Here is a 26,162-nt window from a genome sequence, read left to right as displayed (position 1 = left end):
TATGTACCTTGAAGTTTGAGAACTACCGGTTTGGAGGACAGTTGGAAATAAAGTTGGAAAGCGAGCTTTCAGACTGTGGAGGGTCTTGAATGTCAGTATTTGGCTTTTCATGTAATGAAGAATCATTGAATATTTTTGAGCTGGTAAGTAAAATGGTGGAAGTGGTAACTTCACAAATATTAAAAATAGATTATATTTGACCTTTTATTTGGCTAAACATGCCCTGTGCCAGGTCTTTTACTGAGTGCTTTGCATGTGTCATCTTGCTTCATCCTCAGAAAATCTTTATGAGTTGTAAGTAGTGTTGCTTTTCTCATTATACAGTGGGGTTTGATAAATGGTAAATGGAGATTCAGGCTGAATCTACACAGACTTAGCAGGATCTGTCTCATACTAGAACCTTTGGTCTTTTTTTTTTTTTTTTTTAATAAATTTATTTATTTTATTTATTTATTTTTGGCTGCATTGGGTCTTTGTTGCTGCGCACGGGCTTTCTCTAGTTGCAGCAAGCGGGGTCTACTCTTCGTTGCGGTGCGCGGGCTTCTCATTGTGGTGGCTTCTCTTGTTGTGGAGCTCGGGCTTTAGGCACGTGGGCTTCATTAGTTGTGGCCCGCAGTCTCAGTAGTTTTGGCTCGTGGGCTTTAGAGCGCAGGCTCAGTAGTTGTGGCACACGGGCTTAGTTGCTCCGAGGCATGTGGGATCTTCCCGGACCAGGGCTCGAACCTGTGTCCCCTGCATTGGCAGGCGGATTCTTAACCACTGCGCCACCAAGGAAGCCCAGAACCTTTGGTCTTAATTTTGATGCTGGACTGAATTTCCTTTTTTTTTTTTTTTAAGGATTAATGTAGTAGTGGAGTGTGCAGGGTGAATCGAAGTGGAGAGATTGGGAGCAAAGAAATCAGGATACTGTTGCACTGAATCATGTGAGATTGTAGAAGTCTGGTCCAGCATGGAAGCAGCGGGAAGATAAAGAGATGGGCTTAAAAGTTGATATGTAGAATTGTGGGTATTGTAGAAGAACCCACAGGGCTTGTTGATGTCATTGGAGAGTCACCCTAGTAAAGTGGTAAAGACCAGGGACTCTGGAATTAGATTGCCTGGGTTCAAATCCTGGCTTTTCTACTTATTATCTCTGGGACCTCGTGAATTTGGTAAGTTACTTAACCTGTCTGTGCCTTAGTTTCCTCATCTGTAAAATGAGAAATCTGTGCCTGCCTCTCAGAGTTGTTAATGGGGACTAAATGAATCAGTGAGTTTAAAGCCCTTAGACCGTGTAAATAAATCTGCTAATAGTGCTGTTGCATATGTGGTTCTTCTGCCTCAGATGCTCCTGTGTATTTCCATAGATTCTTGTAATAACTCCATTGTAATACTTACCAAATGTGTTATAATAATTTATTGACATGTTTGTCTCTCCAGGATTTGAGTCCATTAATGGCAGGGACCTGGTTTTATTCATTTTTGCATTTTCGGTAACCATCATAACACCTGCATTTATAGTAGGTGTGTAATAGGCATGTGTGGAATGTATTCTTGGGTATGTGAGTGAGGTAACTTGAGCCAAGAATGCTGATGACATTGATAGGAATAGTGACTTTTGGAGGGGTTGCTTGTTTTGGGGGACAAATGTTAAATTCTATTTTAAAATTTATAATGATAGTACGACATCAATTGATATGTTCAATACATAGAGATTTATGCTTGGATTTTGACTGAGAAGTCAAGACAAAATATTAATTCTGGGGTCACTCACATAGAGTTTAAAGCACAAGACATAAGCACATTCAGAGCCTTCCTGAAGGAGAGCAGGTAAAGAGAACAATCCATTTATTTAAGAATTTTTTTTTTTTTTTTTACTGTAAATTACAACATGTTTCTGGTTTAAAAAAAGTCAAGCAGTACAGAAGGACATAAACTGAAAAGTCCCTTCCCTCCAGATTTCCATTACCATTCTTCAGAGGTAACCAGTCTTGAATCATTGCTTATGTTTCCTTCCAGAAATTATCTAGGCGTATATAAGAATTTACATGTTTATTTAAACTAATGGGATTTTACTATACGAGCTGTTCTGTGTCTTTGTGTTTGTATTTGGGGTATCTTTACATATTAACACATAAGGTCTACCTCATTCTTTTCAGCGGCTACATTGTATTCCATTATATGCTTATTCCACACGGTGGTTAATCTCCAGATGATGATCATTTAGGTTATTTCGTGTGTTTGCTCTTCCAAATAGTGATTAACATCTGTATGTATAGAACTTGTCAACTTGTATGACTTTACCTGTGCAAATGAATTTCTAAAACCAAAATTGTTGGCACACTTAACATTTTGACAGGTGTTGCCAAATACCTACACACTAATGGTGGGGATGCCTGTTTCCTTATTACTCTCACAACTGCTATTAAGGTTTTTCTTAACCTTTGCTAATCAGATTGGTAAAAATGATACCTCACTGTTTTAATTAGCATATTTTATTCCTCATTTATACTGAAAATCTTTTCATATATTTATTAGCTAATGGGACCTTGGCTATTTCAATAAGTATTTTTTTGGGTAATACCTCTTCAGCAGTGTGCTGTAGGTTACTTAGGGATAAGGAGGAATAATCTACCTTGGGAGATATGTCATATATACTACAAAAACATAGCATTTAACGGTAGTTTTTACATAATGGAAACTTTAGGTGGGTGGTGGGAAGGTGAGAGGGAAGACTGGTTTTGGGAGGGAGGGTGGAATCAGTTTTACACACGTTAAGATTGAATTATTCACTACATTGCCTTAAAGATAGGTCTTTTGAAAGGTTTACTGCTAAAAGCATCAGCAGTGGCACGCTGCTTATTTCTAGTATAGATTTATGTAAGGAACATTGTTATCCACGAAATTAGTGGATATATAGGTATAAATTTTTATATGTTACATATTATAATTAATATATATAATTATTTATATTATATATATTATATTACCCTTAAGTTAAAAAAAAATTCCTGAGTGTTTTAGGCATATCGATAGAACTGGCATTCCAGTCAGAGGTTGGGACTAGGAGAGGTTTGAAAGTATTAATAATATCGTGGAAGGCACTGGTGCAACCAGGAGAGAGGCTCAGTTATTGAAACATTGAGAGAAGGAAGAGCTGAAAGCCAGGAAGTCTTCTGATGCACAGTGAGAGGGAAGAGCATTAGGACTGTTAGGAGGTGGGGTGATTGGATAGTGGGTTTTTCAAGTTCCATTTTATTGTGGTTTTCATTGGTAAGGGTCTTGGGAGTTCCAAATACATTGAATGCAAGTGGTGTGTGTGTGTGTGTGTGTGTGTTTGAAATCCTTGGCATGAATCAGATGCAGAAGAGGTGCCATTGGGCCTCAGTTTTCTACTTTGCTTTCTGCGAGGGTGGGGAGCAGATGGAACTTTCTGGCAAGAGTACCTCAGTGGCTAGTTGTCTTTGCTTGGCTGAACTTGTTCCTCCTTGGCATTGCAGCTGCCTTGGGTGCTGTTTTCACTCTCTGTTCTCAGCAGATAGTACCCTGTTGTTGCTGCCTAATGGAGTGAGGGCAGGGGTGACTGGGCAGGGTGTCCTAGCCAGGTCTGTTGCCCCTGGGCTCTGGCCCTTTTCTGGCCAACTGCCTCTGGACTGCGGTTGCTGTTCCACTCTTGGTACCCTTGATTGAAGACTCCTGAGCCTGCCCTGGATGTCACTTTCCTTTTCAGTCCATCTCCAGCTGTTTTACATTTTATGGGGATTTCTCACAGCTTCTGGTTTCCTGTGAATTTTTGAGCATGGCTGTGTAATAATTGACAAAAGTTTTTTGCATTATTTTAGGGTTAGGTGAGGAAAAGAGGGGAAGGAGGCATTGCATTTTGTGCTCAGTTGGCTGTCTTGGTTTTCCTTGTTAATATTCTGTTCAGTGTCTTCTTATAGCTGACAGGCTTTATTCATATTGTTTTAGAAAGGTTTCATATTGGTCCTGGATTGAGCAGTTATTTTAGTACTTTGTGGTCTATCCTAGGAGTTTTGAAAATAAAATTTATTTCCTATAAATCAATAGAAAATAGGCAAAGGATATGAAGAGGTGATGGCCTCATTCACAGCAAGAGAAATGAAATGCAAATTAAAACCATATTGTAAACTATTTTCATGTGTCAGTTGGCAAAGATCAAAAAGTTTGATTAAACAGTGGTGGCTGTGGTGTGGAGAAACGGGCATTGCTGAAGGGAGTGGAAGTTGGCAGCCTCTAAAGAAGGCAGCTAGGCAGTGTAGGGGAGGAAAAATAATTTTCCGTTTACCCTTCTGAGCTCTTAACTGTGATAAAAGATCAACAGGAGAAAAACAGAAGTTTATTCACATGTGTACCTCACGTATACATGGGAGATACCTAGGGAAAAATGAGTGGCTTAGAATTCAGTTTAATACCATCTTAATAGGGAAAGGGGAAGGGGAACGTAGGCCTCTTAAGGGAGAACAAATGATTTTTAGGAAAGATGAATGGGCCTTAGAAGAATAGATGAGAGGTATGATAGTTTGTGACAAAGTTAGTCTCAGTGTTGTGTCAACTTCTAGGTGCTCTTGTCAGTCTTCCCTCGTTGATGAAACTGCTCAATTTATGATTTATGATAATGGAGTTTCTTTTGGAGAATCTGTCTTTAGGCAGATAAGGAGAGTTCAGAGAAGGCCTCACCCTGCATTTGCTATTTTTCAAGTGCCAACAGCTCAAAATAAAGTGGCAAAGTGGCAGATTTTGAGGTGGCATATTCTGCTACTCTTCAGCAGTATCTACCAAAGTTAGAAATGCACATAATCTTTGACTCAGCAATTCTGTTTCCCTGGATTTATTGTACCTATATTACTGATACACGTGTGAAATATGTACCAGATACTTATTGGAGAGCGATTTGTAATAGCGAAAGATCATAAGCTACTTAAATGTCCATCGATACGGGATTTATGGAATTAAAAACTGGAATGTTAGAGTTGTAAAAATAAATGAAGTGCTTTATATACATATATGTAATGACTTCTAATATATATTAACTGGGAAAAGCAAAGTAAAGAGGCATATATAGGGTGTTATGGTTTGTGTAAAAAGGAGAAAATATGTGTTTGTATATACATAGAAAATCTGTGGAATGATATCCAAGCAACCAGTAATATTTTCTCTGAGTTGAGAAACCAGATGGTTAGGAGAAGGGATGGGAGAGAGACTTTTTACTCTATACCCTTTGAACCCTTTGTATTTTGTACCAGGTGCATTACTGATTAAAAAAATAAAGTATAAATAAATCAAGTCTGACTTAAATTTTCATTAATAGACTCTATGATGATAGTCTCATTGTTGCCTTATTTAGGAGAGGTGGGATGGAATTCTGTTCTTTTGAAAATTCAGCATTTATGGACCTTATTAAACTCCCAAAGTAAATTTTTCATTGATTGCTTTTAAGGCACCACAAGAAAAGTAAAATACTGGTCTGTTTAATTGAGAACAGTTTGCTCTGATTCTCATTTCTTTTTATCTGGTGTCATTTTTATTCTGTTAATTTTAATGAAGCAAAGAGAAAGGAAATTGAGTCCATGGCAGAGCCAAGGGAAACCATAATTAAAGTGCTTATTGCCAGTAAACCAGCACTCTTAACTAACCATTTTGATCCACACACTTAGGTGTTTATCCAGTAAACTGTTGTTAGGCCCACAATGCTAACTGCTAATTAGCGTGGGTCCCCCCCGATAAACAGAGGACTTATAAACAAGTTGTGGCTGTCTTTTTTGTTTGTTCTTAAAAAATTTATTTGAGGCATATTCAAGAATTGCGGGGATTATTAGACAAATAAAATAATTTGGAAGGTTTGATAAAAAGGAAGTAGTTCCTTTAAGTAGGTGGTAGAGGGCAAAATCTGTTGTATACTCCCAAGTTATGAAGTTAGTGTGGAATCCCCAGAGGACCATGACTTCTTTTGCTTTTATTGAAAAAGTTCAGTTTCAAATAAGATTTGAAAGAAAGAGTTTATTTGGGGAAACTAAGTGAAAGAGCATTCCAGGACACCAAGTAAAATAAATGTGAGATCCTAATCATCTCACCATGTGTTAATATAGGTGATGAAGTAATTTAATATGTAAAAATAAACTTAGTGGTTGTGATAGAAAATAACTGTTAGTCTGATTTGTTGGCACCTTTCTTGGACATATAGATTCGATTTTTGGGTTTTATTTTGTTTTTATTTTAAAAAACTTTATTTTAAAATAATTGTAGACTCATAAAAAGTTGCAAAAATAGTGTGGAGAAATTCCATGTACCTTTCACCCAGCTTTCCCTAAGGTTAATATAACTATAGTACATTATCAAAACCAGGAAACTGATATTGACAACACAGAATAGACTGCAGACTATACTAGGATTTCTCCACTTTTTACATGGACTCATTTTTTTTTCGTTTGTGCATATAGTTCTGTGAAATTTTATCACCTGTATAGATTCAGGTAACCACCACCACAATGAGGATTCAGAACTTTTCCAGTCCCACAAATGAACTTGCTCATCACCTGTATTCTGCATTTGTCGGAATCGTTCCCCATGGGGTCCTCTGATTTGCTTCTCTATCCCCAGCTTATTGGTTTTGGGCACTCAAAGCATTTTATAATTTCTCTTCTTTAAATTTAAGATGTGTTTCATGGCCCAGAATGTGGTCTATCTTGGTGAATATTTGATGTGAGCTTGAGAAGAATGTATGTTCTGCTGTTGTTGGATGAGGCAGCTAAAGATGTCAGTTATATCCAGTTGATTGATGGTGGTGTTGACATCAGCTATATCCTTACTGATTTTCTGCCTATCAGATCTGACCATTTCTGATAGTGGAGCGTGCAAGTCTCCAGCTATCATAGTGGATTCGTTGTTTTCTCCTTGCAGTTCTATTGGTTTTTGCCTCATATTTTGATGGTCTGTTGTTAGGTGGATACACAGTAAGTACTGTTATGTCTTCTTGGAGAACTGACTCCTTTATCATTATATAATGGCCTTTATCCCTGATAAGTTTCCTTGCTCTGAAGTTGGCTGTGTCTAAAATTAATAAAACTATTCCTGCTTTCTTTTGATTAGTGTTAGCATGGTATATCTTTTTCCACCTCTTTACTTTTTTAAAAAAAGATTTTATTTATTATTTATTTTTATTTATTTTTGGCTGTGTCGGGTCTTAGTTGCGGCATGCGGGATCTTCGTTGAGGCACGCGGGATCTTTCATTGTGGTGTGCGGGCTCTTTGTTGTGGCGCACGGGCTTCTCTCGTTGTGGCGCGCAGGGTTCTCTCCAGTTGTGGTGTGTGGGTTTTTCTCTTCTCTCGTTGTGGTGCACAGGCTCCAGGGCACGTGGGCTCTGTAATTTGCGGCACGCAGGCTCTAGTTGAGGTGTGTGAGCTCGGTAGTCGTGGCACACGGGCTTAGTTGCCCCGCAGCATGTGGAAGCATTGGAAGGCGGATTCTTAACCACTGGACCACCAGAGAAGCCCCTCTATCACTTTCTTTAAAAAATAATTTGTTGGGCTTCCCTGGTGGCGCAGTGGTTGAGAATCTGCCTGCCAATGCAGGGGACAAGGGTTCGAGCCCTGGTCAGGGAAGATCCCACATGCCACGGAGCAACTGGGCCCGTGAGCCACAATTACTGAGCCTGCGCGTCTGGAGCCTGTGCTCCGCAACAAGAGAGGCCACGATGGTGAGAGGCCCGCGCACCGCGATGAAGAGTGGTCCCCACTTGCCGCAACTAGAGAAAGCCCTCGCACAGAAACGAAGACTCAACACAGTCATAAATAAATAAATAAATAAATAAATAAATAAATAAGAACGTGAATTTCTTTAAAAAAAAAAAAAAAAAATTTGTTTTTGAGATGTGTCCATGTTGGTAATTGTAGCTCTAGTTAATTCATTTTCACTAGTGTATTATATCTCATTGCTAAGATATTAAAATTTTTAATTTTAATAGCTTAAAAGGTATAAAGTAGCTTTGGGATAGGGTATGACAAGTAAGGACTTTATATATTTCAGAATATTTCTTTATAGCATTTTCTAGTTGGGCTCAATAATTACTTGAGACATTAAACTGAAATCTAGAGTTATGATTGACAGTTGGCTTGATATGAAGCCTGAGTTGGAGTCAGCTAGTGTTGGGGTCCCTGTCCCCATGATTAAGGAGGAGGAAAGTAGTGTGTGGCCTTGAGTTCAGGGGCAGGTGATAAGAAGCCAGATCAGTATTTCTCACTCATATTCCGAAGGCCCAGCTGTCCATGTGCATTGGGGAAGCCTCATGTCTTTAGATAAGCAGCTCAAGCCAGTCCCAGAGTTCCAAAGGGAATGTGGAAGACTTGCTTCCAAATTCTGATCTTGGCTTCGATGTCTTTGTGGAATGAGGAGGGACGTAGGTGAGAAAGTAAGTCACTACTAATGTAAATTCTCTTGTAACCTGAGCTTCCTTTAGCCACTGAACCCATGTAGTTTCCTTTCATTGTGATGGTAATTTTTTTAAAAAAATTAATTAATTAATAATTTTTGGCTGCGTTGGGTCTTCGTTGCTGCGCGCGGGCTTTCTCTAGTTGTGGTGAGTGGGGGCTACTCTTCGTTGTGGTGTGCGGTCTTCTCATTGCAGTGGCTTCTCTTGTTGAGGAGCACAGGCTCTAGGCGCATGGGCTTCAGTAGTTGTGGCTCGCGGGCTCTAGAGTACAGGTTCAGTAGTTGTGGCGCACGGGCTTAGTTGCTATGCAGCATGTGGGATCTTCCCAGACCAGGGCTCGAACCCATGTCCCCTGCATTGGCAGGTGGATTCTTAACCACTGTGCTACCAGGGAAGTCCCTGTGATGGTAATTTTAATTTAGTTTAATTTATTATTCATTATTTTATTGTCAGTGAGAGACTTTTTCTGAACAAGTTGAGATAAAACATGATCTTGAACTATGTTAAGTGCAATTTGATGAAGACTGTGATTCATTTTGTAACTGATCTGTTAGTTTTCCCCTTCGTGACCAAGCACAACAAATACTGAAAACAGTAATAATTTATTTACACTCATTCCTTCAACATAATGCTGTTTAGAGAATGCCTGTTATATGCTAATGTAGACATCTAGAAAGATGAATAAGATAGTTCTTATTTTAAAAAAAAACCCCAGCAAAACACAACAGCTCATGGTTTAGGAGACTAAGAATGCCAGCAAAAAGTATATGTGCATTACAGCAGGATGAGAGAGGCACTAAGTGTGACTCCTTTGGAATTGGGAGCCCTTTCACTTTAAGCTGGTAACTCACTTCAGTCCTCATTCTCTCCTTACATATAGGTAGCACATGGTAACTACTTGAACAGTTTTCTACCCTTAGGACATTCAAGCCATCCAGTCTCTATTTCTTTAGCACCATTGTTTTAGACTATTTGTTAATAAGTTATCATTGTTATGAATTTGCTTTGAGACATTTTCTTGGGCAAAGGTATGCCCATTCTAAGATCTACAAGTATAGATTGGGATTTTGTGTTATGTTGGCTAAGACAGATTTTAGCCTCATTTTTCGCCTTGTAACTTTGTATCTGATGTCTAATATATTTAAAAACAAAGAGAGGTATGATTTCTTTTACTAAGTTTAGAGTTTCTTACATTTAGGTCAAGGGTAAGAAAAGTATGATGATTATTTTGAACACGTTTGAAATTTCTTTTCATTCTTTATAGGTTGTCTTGTGGAAATGAAGGTTTAAGGACAAGTTATCTACCAGATTAAAAGATGGGATCGAATAGCAGCAGAATTGGTGATCTTCCTAAAAATGAGTACTTAAAAAAGTTATCAGGCACAGAATCTGTCTCTGAGAATGACCCGTTCTGGAATCAGCTACTGTCATTTTCTTTCCCTGCACCCACTAGCAGGTAAGAGGTTACTTGGAGACTGAAAATTTGTTTCAAGGACCACATAAGCTTGTGTGGTATGCTGACTTAAAAAAAATTTTTTTTATTTTAATGATCAGTCTGTCCCTCCATTTGTTGTACAGGTACCAGTAGAAAATCCAAAAGGTATGAAAAGGAGGAAATAAGTTTTTCTCTTTCCTTTCCCCCACTCAGCCACCTCCCTTGCCCAGAGATAATTCCTGGTAGCAGTTTCTTTTGAATGCTTCCAGAGATAGTAAAACCATATTATTTCATGTAGTTTTACAAAACTGTTTAACCACAAATGGTAGCATACTACACATACCTTGCTTTTTCGTTTTTGCTTGCTGTCCCTTGCTTTTTTTCCCCACAGTTAAGTAAAACATATGTATATGCATATATGCAACTGCCTTATTCTTTTAAATGACTGCAGAGTGTGCATAGATTATATGAAATTGTTTTTTTATTGGTGGACATTTAGATTGTTTCCAATTTCTTGTTATAACAGATAATGCTGCATACATAATTTCTCAAGCATACAAATAAATCTCCAGTATAAATTCCTCCAAGTAGAATTTCTGGGTCAAAGTATATGTGCATTTGTAATTTGCCAAACTGCTCCATGGAAGTTGTACCAATTTATACTCCTACCAGCAATGTATGAGAAGGTCTGCTTCCCCACCCCTTTGTCAATTTAATGCATTTTTAGACTCTTTGGCCTTTGTCAATTTGGTAGGTGAAAACCAATATCTCATTTTTAACTCTTTATTATAAAAACTGACAGACATATAATTATGTAGAGTGACTAGAATATTGAATTCCCATTACTCAGTATGTAGATTTTAAACATTTTTATTTATTTGTTTTTAACAGCTTTATTATGATAGACTGAATAATGGCCCCCTAAAGATACCTGTGTCCTAGTCCCTGGAATCTTTGAGTATGCTATGTTATAGCATGTATCAATATTTCATTCCTTTTTATTTCTGAGTGAGATTCCTTTGTATGAATATACCATCTTTTGTTTATCCATTCATCAGTTAATAGCCATTTGGATTATTTCCATATTTATTTCATCTGTTTTTTAGGGTTTTTTTAAAGTAAATTAAAATATGGACATTTTCTTTTATAACTGTAATACCATTATCACACCTTACAAAGTTAACAATAATTCCTCTTACCCAGTCCATTTTCAAATTTCCCTAGTTGTTTTGTAGTTCATTTGTTACAGTTAGGAAATAAATAAGGTGTATACATTGCATTGCAATACATTGCAATAAGGTAGTTACATTTCTTAAATGTCTTTAATCTCGAATAGAGGTATGTACTCCCCAACTCCTGCCACTATTTTTTTCCCTATGCTGTTACTTTTTTTTTTCTTTTAACAAACTGGGTCAGTTTTTCTGTAGAATGTTGCACCATCGAGACCTACCTGATTGCTTCTCATATTTTGTTTTTTTATTTACAGTATTTTCTGTAAATTGGACATCAGATTTAAAGGCTTGATAAAATTTGGGTTAAACATTTTTGGTAAGAGTATTTCATAAGTGATGCTAGGTACCTTATGTTGTATTTCATTAGGTTACAGAAAATGTGTGGGTTTATATCAGTTATCATGCTAAGACTGATCAGAGATTTGAGTGTGTTTTAGCATCCATTGATGATTTTGGTCTGAATCACCTGTTTCATAAGAGACTCCAAAATGGTAGTATTTCTAATTTGGTCATTTCTTGTACATTTATTAACTGGAATTCTCCTGTGAAAGAGTGCTTTCATGAATTAGGATATGTAAAACAGTTTTTACTACATTATTTATAAGGGTAAACACTTAATTTTTTTCCTCTACTGATTTTCAGTAACGAAAATAGTGTAATAGTGACAAATAAGTCTGTATTTCCCCTTTCCCCTGACCCCAGGGTTGGAAGGGCTATCTCTCTCTTTTGAGTATGAATTAAAAAAATATATAAATATTGATATATGTAAATAAAATATATGTGTATGTATGTGTGTTGTGGTCCTTTAACAATCAAGGTTATGTTTATTTTTATATGTTTAAGGATTAAGGATTATTGGTATTTCCTTTTTGTGAATTGTTTATACATTTTGGCAATACATTTTAATTTCTGACTTTCGGGTATAGTCGGATTGGACCTTACAAGGTTGGCTTAGTTTGCAGTTTTTGTGATAATGTGGGTTAGTTGTATATTATGGGAAGTGGATACATACTACTGCTTCTGAGATCCTTGGAAAATTAAAGGTGGTTGTGGATTGGTGGGAGAGGTCAAACTGGAGATGAGCTGTAGCATCATCAAGTTTTGAAACCATTTCGTTCATCTTTAAGGAATTGTCATTGAGTATCACTGCTCATGTAGTAATAAGACTTAGAGAAAAAAGGGCATATAAAGAGAAAATTATTTATTATCCAAAATAAATTTTCTTTTCACTTATGTAAACTGTAGTACAATCTATATATGCTCTTCCAAAAGACATTAAAGAAGACTTAACTAAATGGTGATGTATACCATGTTCAAGGATTAAGAATTGTAAAAGTGTCAGTTCTTTCCAAATTGACCTGTAGATTGAAAGCAATTCCAATTAAAATTCCAACAGCTTTTTTGGGGGGGGTGGGTGAGGAGATCTTGATAAGCTCATTCTAAAATTTGAATGGGAAAGAACAAAACTAATAATAGCTAAAGTACTCTGAAGAAGGGAAGGAAGATTGTGTGTGTGTGTGTGTGTGTGTGTGTGTGTGTGTGTGTGTACTTGATTTATGCAAAGCTGGCAATTCAGAGCATTGGGGAAAGGATGAACTTCTCAAGAAATAATGATGGGAATAAGTTGTTAGCCATTTTTGTCTATTTCTTACTTTCTAAGTTTTCCATACTTGTGCTGGTGCCTTGCAGTTTGAATTATTATGACTTTATAGTTTGTTTTGCTGATTACTGCTTTTTCTCAAAGATCCTTTGCTGTTCTCATGTGTTTATTCTTTTTGATGTCATTTCTTTTCTTAATTCATCCTAGTTTATAGAGAAAAGTATAAAGGAATCTTAGAAAGTGTAAAAAGCTGTAAAATGAGTAAACTGCACATTGTGGGGGGGGAATGGGTGGCTATTCAGAATATCCAGAGAAGCTTTGTTTGTGGTGGTACATATGCTTTTGGCACTTTTGTCACTTTGTTTGAGGCCCGCCCCAGCTCCTCAGTCTGGTATTTGATGTGTGAACCTTGACATTGAGCAGGCCTTGAGGTGGAAGGTGCCACCACCTCATTGACAGTCAGGGATGGAATTACCTAGTTTATGAATTATTCAAGACTAAGAGGAATATCTTTAGGGAAGACTCTGAATCCAGACATTTCTGAGATTGCTCACTCCTGGAATTCCTTGGATCCCATATGGGCTGTCTTCCCATATGGGATCCAAAAAGTGCAGCCAAAAATTGATGGCTGCCAGTTTTTTTAGAAGCACTAAGTCCTTCAGGACTAATCTAATCCTTCCTTACTATAAACTGTTTTTTGGCACTAGAATAACCAGATTTTGTTATAGTTTCCAGGCATGGTTGAAAAATCTTTAGATTCTTCAATAGTTTTTAACTTTTCACCTTATTAAAATTCCTTGTGAAACAAGGGTCTGAAATAAAATCAGGATTAATTCAAGAGTAGGGACTTCCCTGGTGGCACAGTGGTTAAGAATCTACCCGCCAATGCAGGGGACACAGGTTCAAGCCCTGGTCTGGGAAGATCCCACATGCCGTGGAGTAACTAAGCCTGTGTACTACAGCTACTGAGCCTGCGCTCTAGAGCCCTTGAGCCACAACTACTGAATCCTGCGTGCCTAGAGCCCATGCTCCACAACAAGAGAAGCCCCCACTGGCTGCAATTAGAGAAAGCCTGTGTGCAGCAATGAAGACCCAACGCAGCCATAAATAAATAAATAGATAGATAAATAAATATTAATTCAAGAGTAAAGTTTAAGTAATATACTGTTTATTTGTCTTAATAAAATGTTTAAAAATTACTTATATGACTGATTTCATACTAAATATAGCAGCAAAACCAAAAAACAAAACTGTGCTGAAGACAAAGGTAGTAAAATCATCTATATCCACAATAAGTAGTTAAGGGATACATGAAACAAAAAGGTGTTAAATGTGATGTCAAAACACTAAACTATATATATATGTGTATATATATATATATATGTGTGTGTATATATATATATATACACATATATATATATATACACATATATATAGTTTATATGTATAGTTATATATAAACCTCATGGTAGCCACAAACCAAAAATCTATAATAGATGCACACGAAAAAAGAGAAAGGAATCCAAACATAACACTAAAGGTAGAAGAAAGGAACAAAAACTACAAAAACAACCAGAAAATGATTAACAAAATAGCAATAAGTACATACCTATCAATAATTACTTTAAATGTAAATAGACTAAATGATCCAATCAAAAGACATAGAGTGGCTGAAGGGATACAAAAGCAAGACCCATCTATATGCTGCCTACAAGAGACTCACTTCAGATCTAAAGACACAGACTGAAAGTGAGAGGATGGAAAAGTTATCCCATGCAAATGGAAACAAAAAGAAAGCAGGGGTAGCAGTACTTATATCAGACAAAATAGACTTTTGAAACAGACTGTAACAAGAGACAAGGACGTTACATAATGATCAAAGAATCAATACAACCAGAAGATATACAATTGTAAATATATATATATGTGCCCAATATAGGAACGCCTAAATACATAAAGCAATTAACAAACATAAAGGGAAAAATTGACAGGAACACAGCAATAGTGGGGGACTTTAACACCCCACTTACATCAATGGACAGATCATCCAGACAGAAAATCAGTAAGGAAACTCTGGTTCAAATGACAGACCAGATGATACATGTTTATTATATATATTCCATCCGAAAGCATGAGAATACACCTTCAAGTGCACATGGGCCATTCTCTAGGATAGATCACATGCTAGGGCACAAAACAGGTCTCAGTAAATTTAAGAAGATTGAAATCATATCAAGCATCTTTTATAACCATGGCAATATGAGACTAGAGATCAGTTACAAGAAAAAAAAACAACTGCAGAAAACCCCAAACGTGTGGAGGGTAAACAGTATGCTACTAAACAACTGTTGGGTCACTGAAGATTTCAAAGAGGAAAAAAAGAACCTGGAGACAAATGAAAACAGAAACACAATGATCCAAAATCTATGGGGTGTAGCAAAAGCAGTTCTAAGAAGGAAGTTTATAGAGATACAAGCCTACCCCAGGAAACAAGAAAAATCTCAAACAATCTAACCTTATGTCTAAAGGAACTATAAAAAGAAGCAAAACCCAAGGTTAGTAGAAGGAAAGAAATAACAAAGACCAGGTCAGAAGTAAATGAAGTAGAGGCTAGAAGAACAATAGAAAAGATCAATGAAACTAAGAGCTGATTCTTTGAAAAGATAAACAAAATGGATAAACCTTTAGCCAGACTCATCAAGAAAAAGAGAGGGCCCATATAAATTAGAAATGAAAGGGCAGTTACAACTGACAGCACAGAAATACAAAGGATCATAAGAGATTACTATGAACAATTATATGCCAGTATAATGGACAACCTAGAAGAAATGGATTAATTCCTAGGATGTACAGTCTTCCAAGACTGAATTAGGAGTAAATAGAAAATACGAGCAGACCAGTTACCAGTAATGAAATTGAATCAGTAATCCAAAAACTGCCAACAAACAAAAGTCCAGGACCAGATGGCTTCACAGATGAATTCTACTAAACATTTAAGGAAGAAATAACACCTATCCTTCTCAAGCTATTCCAAAAAATGGCAGAGAAATGCTGCTGAACTCATTCTGTGAGACCAGTGTCACCCAGATACCAAAACCAGAAAAGACCACAAGAAAAAGAAAATTACAGGCCAATATCACTGATGCAAAATTTCTCAACAAAATATTAGCAAACTGAATTCAACAGTACATTAAAAGGATCATACACCATGATCAATTGAAATTCATCCCAGGGATGCAAGGATGATGGTTCAGTATCTGCAAATCAATATGATACACCACATTAACATATTGAAGACTAAATCATATGATCATCTCAGTAGATGCAGAAAAATTGACAAAATTCAACATCCATTTATGATAAAAACTCTCAACAAAACGTAGGTATAGAGGGAACATAACTCAGCTTAATATATGACAAGCCCACATCTAACATCATACTCAATGGTGAAAAATTGAAAGCATTTGCTATAAGATCAGGAACAAGAAAAGGATGCCCACTCTTGCCACTTTTATTCAACAGAGTATTGGAAGTCCTAGCCAGAGAAGTCATACAAGAAAAAGAAATAAAAGGAATCCACATTGGAAAGGAAGAAGTAGAACTGTCACTGTTTGCAGATGACATTGATACTATGTATAGAAAATTCTAAAGATACAACCAAAAAACTATTAGAACTAATAAATGAGTTCAGTAAAGCTGCAGGTTACAAAACTAATATACAGAAATCTGTTGTGTTTGAACTAACAATGAACTATCAAATAGAAATTAAGAAAATAATCCTATTTACAATTGCATCAAAAAAAATACTTGGGGATAAATCTAAACAAGGAGGTAAAAGACCTATACTCAGAAAACTGTCAGACATTGATGAAAGAAATGGAAGACAACACAAACAAATGGAAAGGTATATCCTGCTATGGATTGGAAGAATTAATGTTGTTAAAATGACCATACTCCCAAAGGCAATCTACAGATTTAGTGCAATCCTTATCAAAATACCAATGGTGTTTTTCACGTAACTAGAGCAAATAATTCTAAAATTTGTGTGGAAACACACAAGACCCTGAATAGCCAAAAAAATCTTGAGAAAGAAGAACAAAGCTGGAGATAACACACTCCCTGATTTCAAACTATACTACAAAGCTGCAGTAATCAAAATAGCATGGTACTGGCACAAAAACAGACACAGATCAATGGAACAGAATTGAGAGCCTAGAAATAAACCCACACACTTATGATCAATTAGTCTACAACAAAGGAGGCAAGAATATACAATGGAGAAAGGACAATCTCTTCAGTAAGTGGTGCTGGGAAAACTGGACAGCTCCATGTAAAAGAATAAAATTAGAACATTCTTTAACACCACATACAAAAATAAACTCAAAATGGATTAAAGATTTAATGTAAGGCCTGAAACCATAAAACTCCTAGAAGATAACATGGGTAGTATATGCTCTTTGACACTGCTCTTAGCAATATTTTTTGGAGATGTCTCCTCAGGCAGGGGAAACAAAAGCACAAATAAGCAAATGGGACTACATCAAACTAAAAAGCTTTTGCATAGCAATGGAAACTATTGAGAAAATGAAAAGGCAGTCAGTCTACTGAATGGGAGAAGATATTTACAAATGATATATCAGATAAGGGTTTAATATCCAAAATGAACAAAGAACTCATACAACTCAACATCAAAAAAACAAATAACTGGATTTAAAAATGGGTAGAGAACCTGAATACACATTTTTCCAAAGAAGACATACAGCTAGCCATCAGACACATGAAAGGATATTCAGTACCACTAATCATCAGGGAAATGCAAATTAAAAGCACAATGCAAATTAAAACCACAATGAGATACCCCCTCACATCTGTCAGAATGGCTGTCATCAAAAAGACAAATACGTGTTGGTGAGGATGTGGAGAAGAGGAAACGCTTGTGCCCCGTTGGCAGGAATGTATGTTGGTATGGTCACTATGGAAAACAGTATGGAGGTTCCTCAAAAAGTAGACATAGAACTACCTATTTCCCTTCTGGGTATTTTTCCAAAGAAAGTGAAAACACTAGTTAGAAGAGATACATGCACCCCCATGTTCATTGCAGCATATTTACAACAGCCAAGATATGGAAGAAACCGAAGTGTCTGTCGACTGCTGAACATATCAGAATTCATATAGCCATTTACTTTTTTTTATTTTATTTTATTTATTTATTTATTTATTTATTTTTGGCTGTGTTGGGTCTTCGTTTTCTATGCGAGGGCTTCCTCCAGTTGCGGCGAGCGGGGGCCACTCTTCATCACGGTGTGCGGGCCTCTCACTGTCGCGGCCTCTCTTGTGGTGGAGCACAAGCTCCAGACGCGCAGGCTCAGTAGCTGTGGCTCACGGGCCTAGTTGCTCCGCAGCATGTGGGATCTTCCCAGACCAGGGCTCGAACCCGTGTCCCGCGCATTGGCAGGCAGATTCTCAACCACTGCGCCACCAGGGAAGCCCTGTAGCCATTTACTTTTACCATTTGGATTGCCTCCAGTGTTTTCCTGTTACATATATTGAATAATACAGCAATAGCCTTATACGTAACCCATTACATATAATATGGCAGTAGCCTTATATGTATGGTAGAAGTGACTTCTGTCCTGTGAGTAAAGTATGGCCAAATGACTTCCATTAATTCTTCCAGTTTGTGTTGGTAGAGCATGAGAAACAAGTGTAATAGGTCAGGAACAGATTTTATGGAACACTGAAAGTGCTTCCCAACATATTTCTTGGTTTTTTTGGGTCTTTTGTTTGTTTGGAAACTGATAAGGCTGGTCAGATGTATGTGGTGGCCTGGAGGCTCTGAGGGTGCAGAGGTTCTGACCACAGGGGACTGAATGGGAAAATCGCAATCTGTCCACTTGCCCATTTTTGGCACACTGGTTAGAAAGCTGAGGATTAGAATTGATTCCTTGTGGGTTCTTGTTAAGTGGATTTGGTGAAAGCATTGTTTTAAGGAGTTTACTTTTGGGGTGGAGTGAGTGGTAGATTGGAAAGAGGAGGAAAGAGGAGAAACTCAGGAAGGGAAACCAGATGGGAGGCAGCTGCAGTGACATAACCACCATGTAATGAAGGTCTGAATTTCTTTGCCTGTTCAGGAAATGGGAAGTCCTCCAGCCACTATTTGTTAAAAGCTCTTTTATTTTAAATTGATATTTGACTTGAGCATTAATAATTAAGGAGCTTAGAATTCTAGATTTGAGAGCAGTGCTGAGCAATGTAATGACAGCTTGTGTGCTTACCAAGAATGAGAATCAGTTTGCCAAAAGGTGTGGTGATTTTGGGCAAAGTGTAGAGAATGGAGACAGTAGAACATGGTAGGGGGAGCATAGATTTTGGAGCCAGACTGACTTTGTCTTGCATCTCAGCTCTACTGCTTATTACCTCTGTGAATTTAGGCAAGCTTACTTAATTCTCACCGAGCCTGTTGACGCTTCTGTAAAATGGAAATAATATTACCTGCCATGTATATAGATTTGTGGGGAGGATAAAACACCATAATGCACGTAAGGTGTCTGACTTTCCTCTTCTTTCAAGGAATAAATACCCATTAATTTAAAAAAGTGCAAGGGCTCTGTCTTGAGAGTTAGTCTAAAATATTTGAGGGTTGAAAATAAGTAGCAGAAATTTAACCAATTTTCTGATGACTGCTTTATCCTCTGATTGAAAATCCTATGACTCTTGAATTAATTGTTCAGCTGTTTTAAAAATTAGGCCAAACACTGACTATAGTAATACTTGTCTCTGTGCAGACTCCATGTCCTTTTTATAAAGGCTACTTTTTAGAAGCCTTTACTGCATAGTGAGAATTGTATTATGTGTACTGAGCACTAGATGGTGCTCAAATAAGGCAAGAGGCAGCTTTTGGTACAGTCACACAATCACTAAACTCATTTTTCTCAGTTGCAAATTCATGTGTGTTCATCTTTAGTACCTTTAAATACAGAAAAGCTCAAGGAAGGTAAAAATGATAAACATAACACTAATCAGAAGTAACCTTTGTTAACTTTTTGGTGTATATCTTGTCAGTTCTCTCTCATTTAAAAATGTTTGCATCATATTCCACACATTTTTTATTTAACTCACATATTCCTCATGTCATTGTGTTCATACAACATAATTTTAAATGGTTGTAGAATGTTCTGTCTTTTAGATGTCCATAAGTTATATCGTTGAACATTTTGCTTGTTTCTTATTTTTCCTGATTGTATATAAAAAACTATGCTGAAATTCCTTGTAGCCAAGTCTTTGTGCATATCCTTAACTATACAACTGGAGTGAGTTCTTGGTAGTTGAATTGCTGGTAAAATAGTCCTTTTTTTTTTTCTTTTTAAATCACAGAAATCTTTCATTGTATAAAAGTTAGAAAATACAGAAACAAAAGGGAAGATTGTCATGTGTTATCATCGTATAGAGATAACCACTGTTGATATTTTGGTATATGTTTTTCCATACTTTTTTTTTAATGGACATTCCTAATAATAGACATGTGTATTTATGTCTCCCTCCCCCCCATAAATATGTGATTGTACTGTATTACTGTTATGTAACTTGTAAAAATTAATGTATTTGATATATTTCATTTTTTGTAAATGTGAATATTTTAAGATGTATTTACCAAAAAATGGTTATTGAATGCCTCCCATTTGTTAGGCACTGTTTTTAAGGGCTGGAAACATTGTAGTGAACATGAGGGGCAAGGTCCCCGCTCTCAAGCAGCTTATATTTTAGTGGAGGAATGGGCAATAAACAAGTAAAGAAATAAATACATAAAGTCATTTTTGAAAAATAAAGCAGAGCGAGGTCATGAAGAGTGATAGAATGAGAACAAATACCAGAGGGAAATTTCTTTAGCTAGAGGGTCTCTGGGGTAGCGGCATTTAAGCAGACATTAGTGAAATCAGGGAGCCCTGCATGTTCTGGGGAAAGAGTATTCCACCAGGTAGAGGAAACAGCAAATGTAAAGGATTTGAAGCAGGAATAAGTTCTGCATGTTAGAGAAGTAGCAAAAAAGCCAGTGTGGCAGAACAGTGAGCAAGGAAACAAATTACATAGGGATTTTGGGCCATGGTAAAGATTTTTTATGAAGTGTGGTATTGCAGAGACGAGCATGCTTTAATGTTGGTATTTGGGGAATTTAGTCTGCTGTAATTTACTTACTCTCCTATAATATGGAAAGATTTTACTCACATAGTTTGTTTTATTGTGGTATAATTTACATAACATAAAATTTATCATTTTAGCCATTTTTAAGTGTATAGTTCAGTGGCATTAAGTACGTTCCCAGTGTTTTACAGTCATCACGACTCTCATTTCCAGAACTTTTTCATTATCTCAAACCGAAATTCTGTACCCATTAAACAGTAACTCCCTATTCCCCCCACTTTCCAGCCCATGGTAACCTCTACTCTACTTTCCATCTCTATGAATTTGCCTATTCTAGGTACCTCATATAAATGGAATCGTTTAATATTTATCTTTTTGTGTCTGGCCTGTTTCACTTAGCATAGTATTTTCAAGTTGCATCCATGTTGTAGCACATATCAGAATTTCCTTCCTTTTTAGGCTGAAAAATATCCACTGTATGTATTTCCCACATCACATAATGTTTTTTAAACTTCAGTTTGTTGTACTTTCTTATAAATTCTTTTAAATAAATGCCTTTCATTTCTCTTCAGCATTGTTAGGTTCCAGTTACCACTCTGATTTTTTTTTCAGGGATCCTCCTTGCATTCTAAAGAATACGTTCGTTCTGCTAAGAGGCTTGGCTAATGTAAACAGCAGCGTTAATTTAGCAGTTATTTATTGAGCACTTACTGTGTGCCGGTGCTGGGCTCATTTCGAAGACTCATTTCCTCATTTAGTTCTCACATCAAGTCTGTGGGGTTGGTACTGTTATTATTCCTGTATGTGAGAAAAGAGGCCTGGGGAGGTTTTCTGAGGTCACATGGCTAGTAGCTTCCATGGACCAGATTCAAACCAGGTTTATGTTAGCTCCAGAGATGAATTCTGTTGGTCATTATGCTACACAGTCTCCATTTGGAAGCATAGACCAATCACTGACTGAGTATCAAATAATGGCTAAAGAGATGCAACATTAAATTATACATGCTTATCTTTGAGAAAAGAATCACCAGATCTATATATTCACATTTTCAAGCACTTTCAAAGTGAGGGTGATAATAACACATACTTTATGTTTGAGTGCCATTATTTACAATGTACATGTAATAAATATATTATTTACAATTAATATAGGCAAGTTGATGTATAATCTGTCCCATGTTTTAACCTTGCCTTGTGTCTTCTCTGTTTAAGGGGAGTTGCCAGAATAATCCTTCCTCAGAGTTTCTTTTTTTTTTAAACATCTTTATTAGAGTATAATTGCTTTACAATGGTGTGTTAGTTTCTGCTTTATAACAAAGTGAATCAGCTATACATATATATATATATATATATATATCTCCCCATATCTCCTCCCTCTTGCGTCTCCCTCCCATCCTCCTTATTGCACCCCTCTAGGTGGTCACAAAGCACCGAGCTGATCTCCCTGAGCTATGTGGCTGCTTCCCACTAGCTATCTGTTTTACATTTGGTAATGTATATATGTCCATGCCACTGTCTCGCTTTGTGCCAGCTAACCATTCCGCCTCCCTGTGTCCTCAAGTCCATTCTCTACGTCTGTGTCTTTATTTCTGTCCTGCCCCTAGGTTCTTCAGAACCATTTTTTTTAGATTCCATATATATGTGTTAGCATGTGGTATTCGTTTTTCTCTTTCTGACTTACTACACTCTATATGATAGACTCTAGGTCCATCCACCTCACTACAAATAACTCAATTTCATTTCTTTTTATGGCTGAGTAATATTCCATTGTATATATGTGCCACATCTTCTTTATCCATTTATCTGTTGATGGACACTTAGGTTGCTTCCATGTCCTGGCTATTGTAAATACTGTTGCGATGAACATTGTGGTACATGACTCTTTTAGAATTATGGTTTCCTCAGGGTACATGCCCAGTAGTGGGATTGCTGGGTCGTATGGTAGTTCTATTTTTAGTTTTTTAAGGAACCTCCATACTGTTCTCCATAGTGGCTGTATCAATTTACATTCCCACCAACAGTGCAAGAGGGTTCCCTTTTCTCCACACCCTCTCCAGCATTTATTGTTTGTAGATTTTTTGATGATGGCCATTCTGACTGGTGTGAGGTGATACCTCATTGTAGTTTTGATTTGCATTTCTCTAATGATTAGTGATGTTGAGCATCTTTTCATGTGTTTGTTGGCAATCTGTATATCTTCTTTGGAGAAATGTCTATTTAGGTCTTCTGCCCATTTTTGGATTGGGTTGTTTGTTTTTCTGATATTGAGCTACGTGACCTGCTTGTAAATTTTGGAGATTAATCCTCTGTCAGTTGCTTCATTTGCAAATATTTTCTCCCATTCTGAGGGTTGTCTTTTCATCTTGTTTATGGTTTCCTTTTGCTGTACAAAAGCTTTTAACTTTCATTAGCTCCCATTTGTTTTTATTTCCATTTCTCTAGGAGGTGGGTCAAAAAGGCTCTTGCCGTGATTTATGTCATAGAATGTTCTACCTATGTTTTCCTCTAAGAGTTTTATAGTGTCTGGCCTTACATTTAGGTCTTTAATCCATTTTGAGTTTACTTTTGTGTATGGTGTTATGGAGTGTTCTGATTTCATTCTTTTACATGTAGCTGTCCAGTTTTCCCAGCACCACTTATTGAAGAGGCTGTCTTTTCTCCATTGTATATTCTTGCCTCCTTTATCAAAGATGAGGTGACCATATATGTGCGTGGGTTTATCTCTGGGCTTTCTATCCTGTTCCATTGATCTATATTTCTGTTTTTGTGCCAGTACCATACTGTCTTGATTACTGTAGCTTTGTAGTATACTCTGAAGCCCTGGAGCCTGATTCCTCCTGCTCCATTTGTCTTTCTCAAGATTGCTTTGGCTATTCAGGGTCTTTTGTGTTTCCATACAAATTGTGCAATTTTTTGTTCTAGTTCTGTGAAAAATGCCATTGGTAGTTTGATAGGGATTGCATTGCATCTGTAGATTGCTTTGGGTAGTATAGTCATTTTCACAATGTTGATTCTTCCAAACCAAGAACATGGTATATCTCTCCATCTGTTTGTATCGTCTTTAATTTCTTTCATCAGTGTCTTACAGTTTTCTGCATACAGGTCTTTTGTCTCCTTAGGTAGGTTTATTCCTTGGTATTTTATTCTTTTTGTTGCCATGGTAAATGGGAGTGTTTCCTTAATTTCTCTTTCAGATTTTTCATCACTAGTGTATAGGAATGCAAGAGATTTCTGTGCATTAATTTTGTATCCTGCTACTTTACCAAATTCATTGATTAGCTCTAGTAGTTTTCTGGTAGCATCTTTAGGATTTTCTATGTATAGTGTCATGTCATGTACAAACAGTGACAGCTTTACTTCTTCTTTTCTGATTTGGATTCCTTTCATTTATTATCTTCTCTGATTGCTGTGGCTAAAACTTCCAAAACTATGTTGAATAATAGTGGTGAGAGTGGACATGCTTGTCTTGTTCCTGATCTTAGAGGAAATGCTTTCAGTTTTTCACCAGTGAGAACGATGTTGGCTGTGGGTTTGTCACATATGGCCTTTATTATGTTGAGGTAAGTTCCCCCATGCTTGCTTTCTGGAGGCTTTTTACCATAAATGGGTGTTGAATTTTGTCGAAAGCTTTTTCTGCATCTATTGAGATGATCATATGGTTTTTTTCCTTCAGTTTGTTAATATGGTGTATCACATTGATTGATTTGCCTATATTGAAGAATACTTGCATTCCTGGGATAAACCCCACTTGATCATGGTGTATGATCCTTTTAGTATGCTGTTGGATTCTGTTTGCTAGTATTTTGTTGAGGAGTTTTGCATCTGTATTCATCAGTGACATTGGCCTGTAGTTTTCTTTTTTTGTGACATCTTTTTCTGGTATCAGGGTGATGGTGGCCTCGTAGAATGAGTTTGGGAGTGTTCCTCCCTCTGCTATATTTTGGAAGAGTTTGAGAAGGATAGGTGTTAGCTCTTCTCTAAATGTTTGATAGAATTCTCCTGTGAAGCCATCTGGTCCTGGGCTTTTGTTTGTTGGAAGATTTTTAATCACAGTCTCAATTTCAGTGCTTGTGATTGGTCTGTTTATATTTTCTATTTCTTCCTGGTTCAGGCTCAGAAGGTTGTGCTTTTCTAAGAATTTGTCCATTTCTTGCGGTTTGTCCATTTTATTGGCACATAGTTGCTTGTAGTAATCTCTCATGATCCTTTGTGTTTCTGCAGTGGCAGTTGTTACTTCCTCTTTTTCATTTCTAATTCTATTGATTTGAGTCTTCTCCCTTTTTTTCTTGATGAGTCTGGCTAATGGTTTATCAGTCTTGTTCATCTTCTCAAAGAACCAGCTTTTAGTTTTATTGATCTTTGCTATTGTTTCCTTCATTTCTTTTTCATTTATTTCTGATCTGATCTTTATGATTTCTTTCCTTTTGCTAACTTTGGGGTGTTTTTGTTCTTCTTTCTCTAACTGCTTTAGGTGTAAGGTTAGGTTGTTTATTTAAGATGTTTCTTGTTTCTTGACGTAGGATTGTATTGCTATAAAATTCCCTCTTAGAACTGCTTTTGCTGCATCCCATAGGTTTTTGGTCATCGTGTTTTCATTGTATTTGTTTCTAGGTATTTTTTGATTTCCTCTTTGATTTCTTCAGTGATCTCTTGGTTATTTAGTAGTGTATTTAGCCTCCATGTGTTTGTATTTTTCACAGTTTTTTTTCCTGTAATTGATATCTAGTCTCATAGCGTTGTGGTCGGAAAAGATACTTGATACGATTTCTATTTTCTTAAATTCACCAAGGCTTGATTTGTCACCCAAGATATGATCTATTGTGGAGAGTGTTCCATGAATCCTTGAGAAGAAAGTGTATTCTGTTGTTTTTGGATGGAATGTCCAATCAATTAAGTCCATCTTGTTTAATGTATCATTTAAAGCTTGTGTTTCCTTTTTTATTTTCATTTTGGATGATCTGTCCATTGGTGAAAGTGGGGTGTTAAAATCCCCTACTATGGTTGTGTTACTGTCGATTTCCCCTTTTATGGCTGTTAACATTTGCCTTATCTATTGAGGTGGTCCTATGTTGGGTCCATAAATATTTACAGTTGTTATATCTTCTTCTTGGATTGATCCCTTGATCATTATGTAGTGTCCTTCTTTGTCTCTTGTAATAGTCTTTATTTTAAAGTCTATTTTGTCTGATATGAGAATTGCTACTCCAGCTTTCTTTTGATTTCCATTTGCATGGAATATCTTTTTCCATCCCCCCACTTCCAGTCTGTATGTGTCCCTAGGTCTGAAGTGGGTGTCTTGTAGACAGCATATATACCGGGTTTTTTTTGTA

The 26,162-nt window shown here is 36.8% G+C and overlaps 1 protein-coding gene across 3 annotated transcripts in view; it reads left to right on the top strand.

Annotated features, from left to right (window-relative positions):
- DYM (dymeclin) overlaps nucleotides 1-26,162 on the top strand; it is a 385,877-nt gene that overhangs the window by 11,370 nt on the left and 348,345 nt on the right. For all 3 annotated transcript variants that reach the window (XM_068563053.1, XM_068563051.1, XM_068563052.1), the window contains exon 2: nucleotides 9,691-9,882. In XM_068563053.1, the coding sequence (XP_068419154.1) occupies nucleotides 9,743-9,882 (140 nt within the window). In that variant the 5' untranslated portion in view covers nucleotides 9,691-9,742. The remainder of the gene's footprint in view (nucleotides 1-9,690; nucleotides 9,883-26,162) is intronic.

The sequence above is a fragment of the Eschrichtius robustus genome, chromosome 14, assembly GCF_028021215.1.
Source record: "Eschrichtius robustus isolate mEscRob2 chromosome 14, mEscRob2.pri, whole genome shotgun sequence".
NCBI lineage: Eukaryota > Metazoa > Chordata > Mammalia > Artiodactyla > Eschrichtiidae > Eschrichtius > Eschrichtius robustus.
This window is presented reverse-complemented; position numbering and strand designations above follow the sequence as displayed.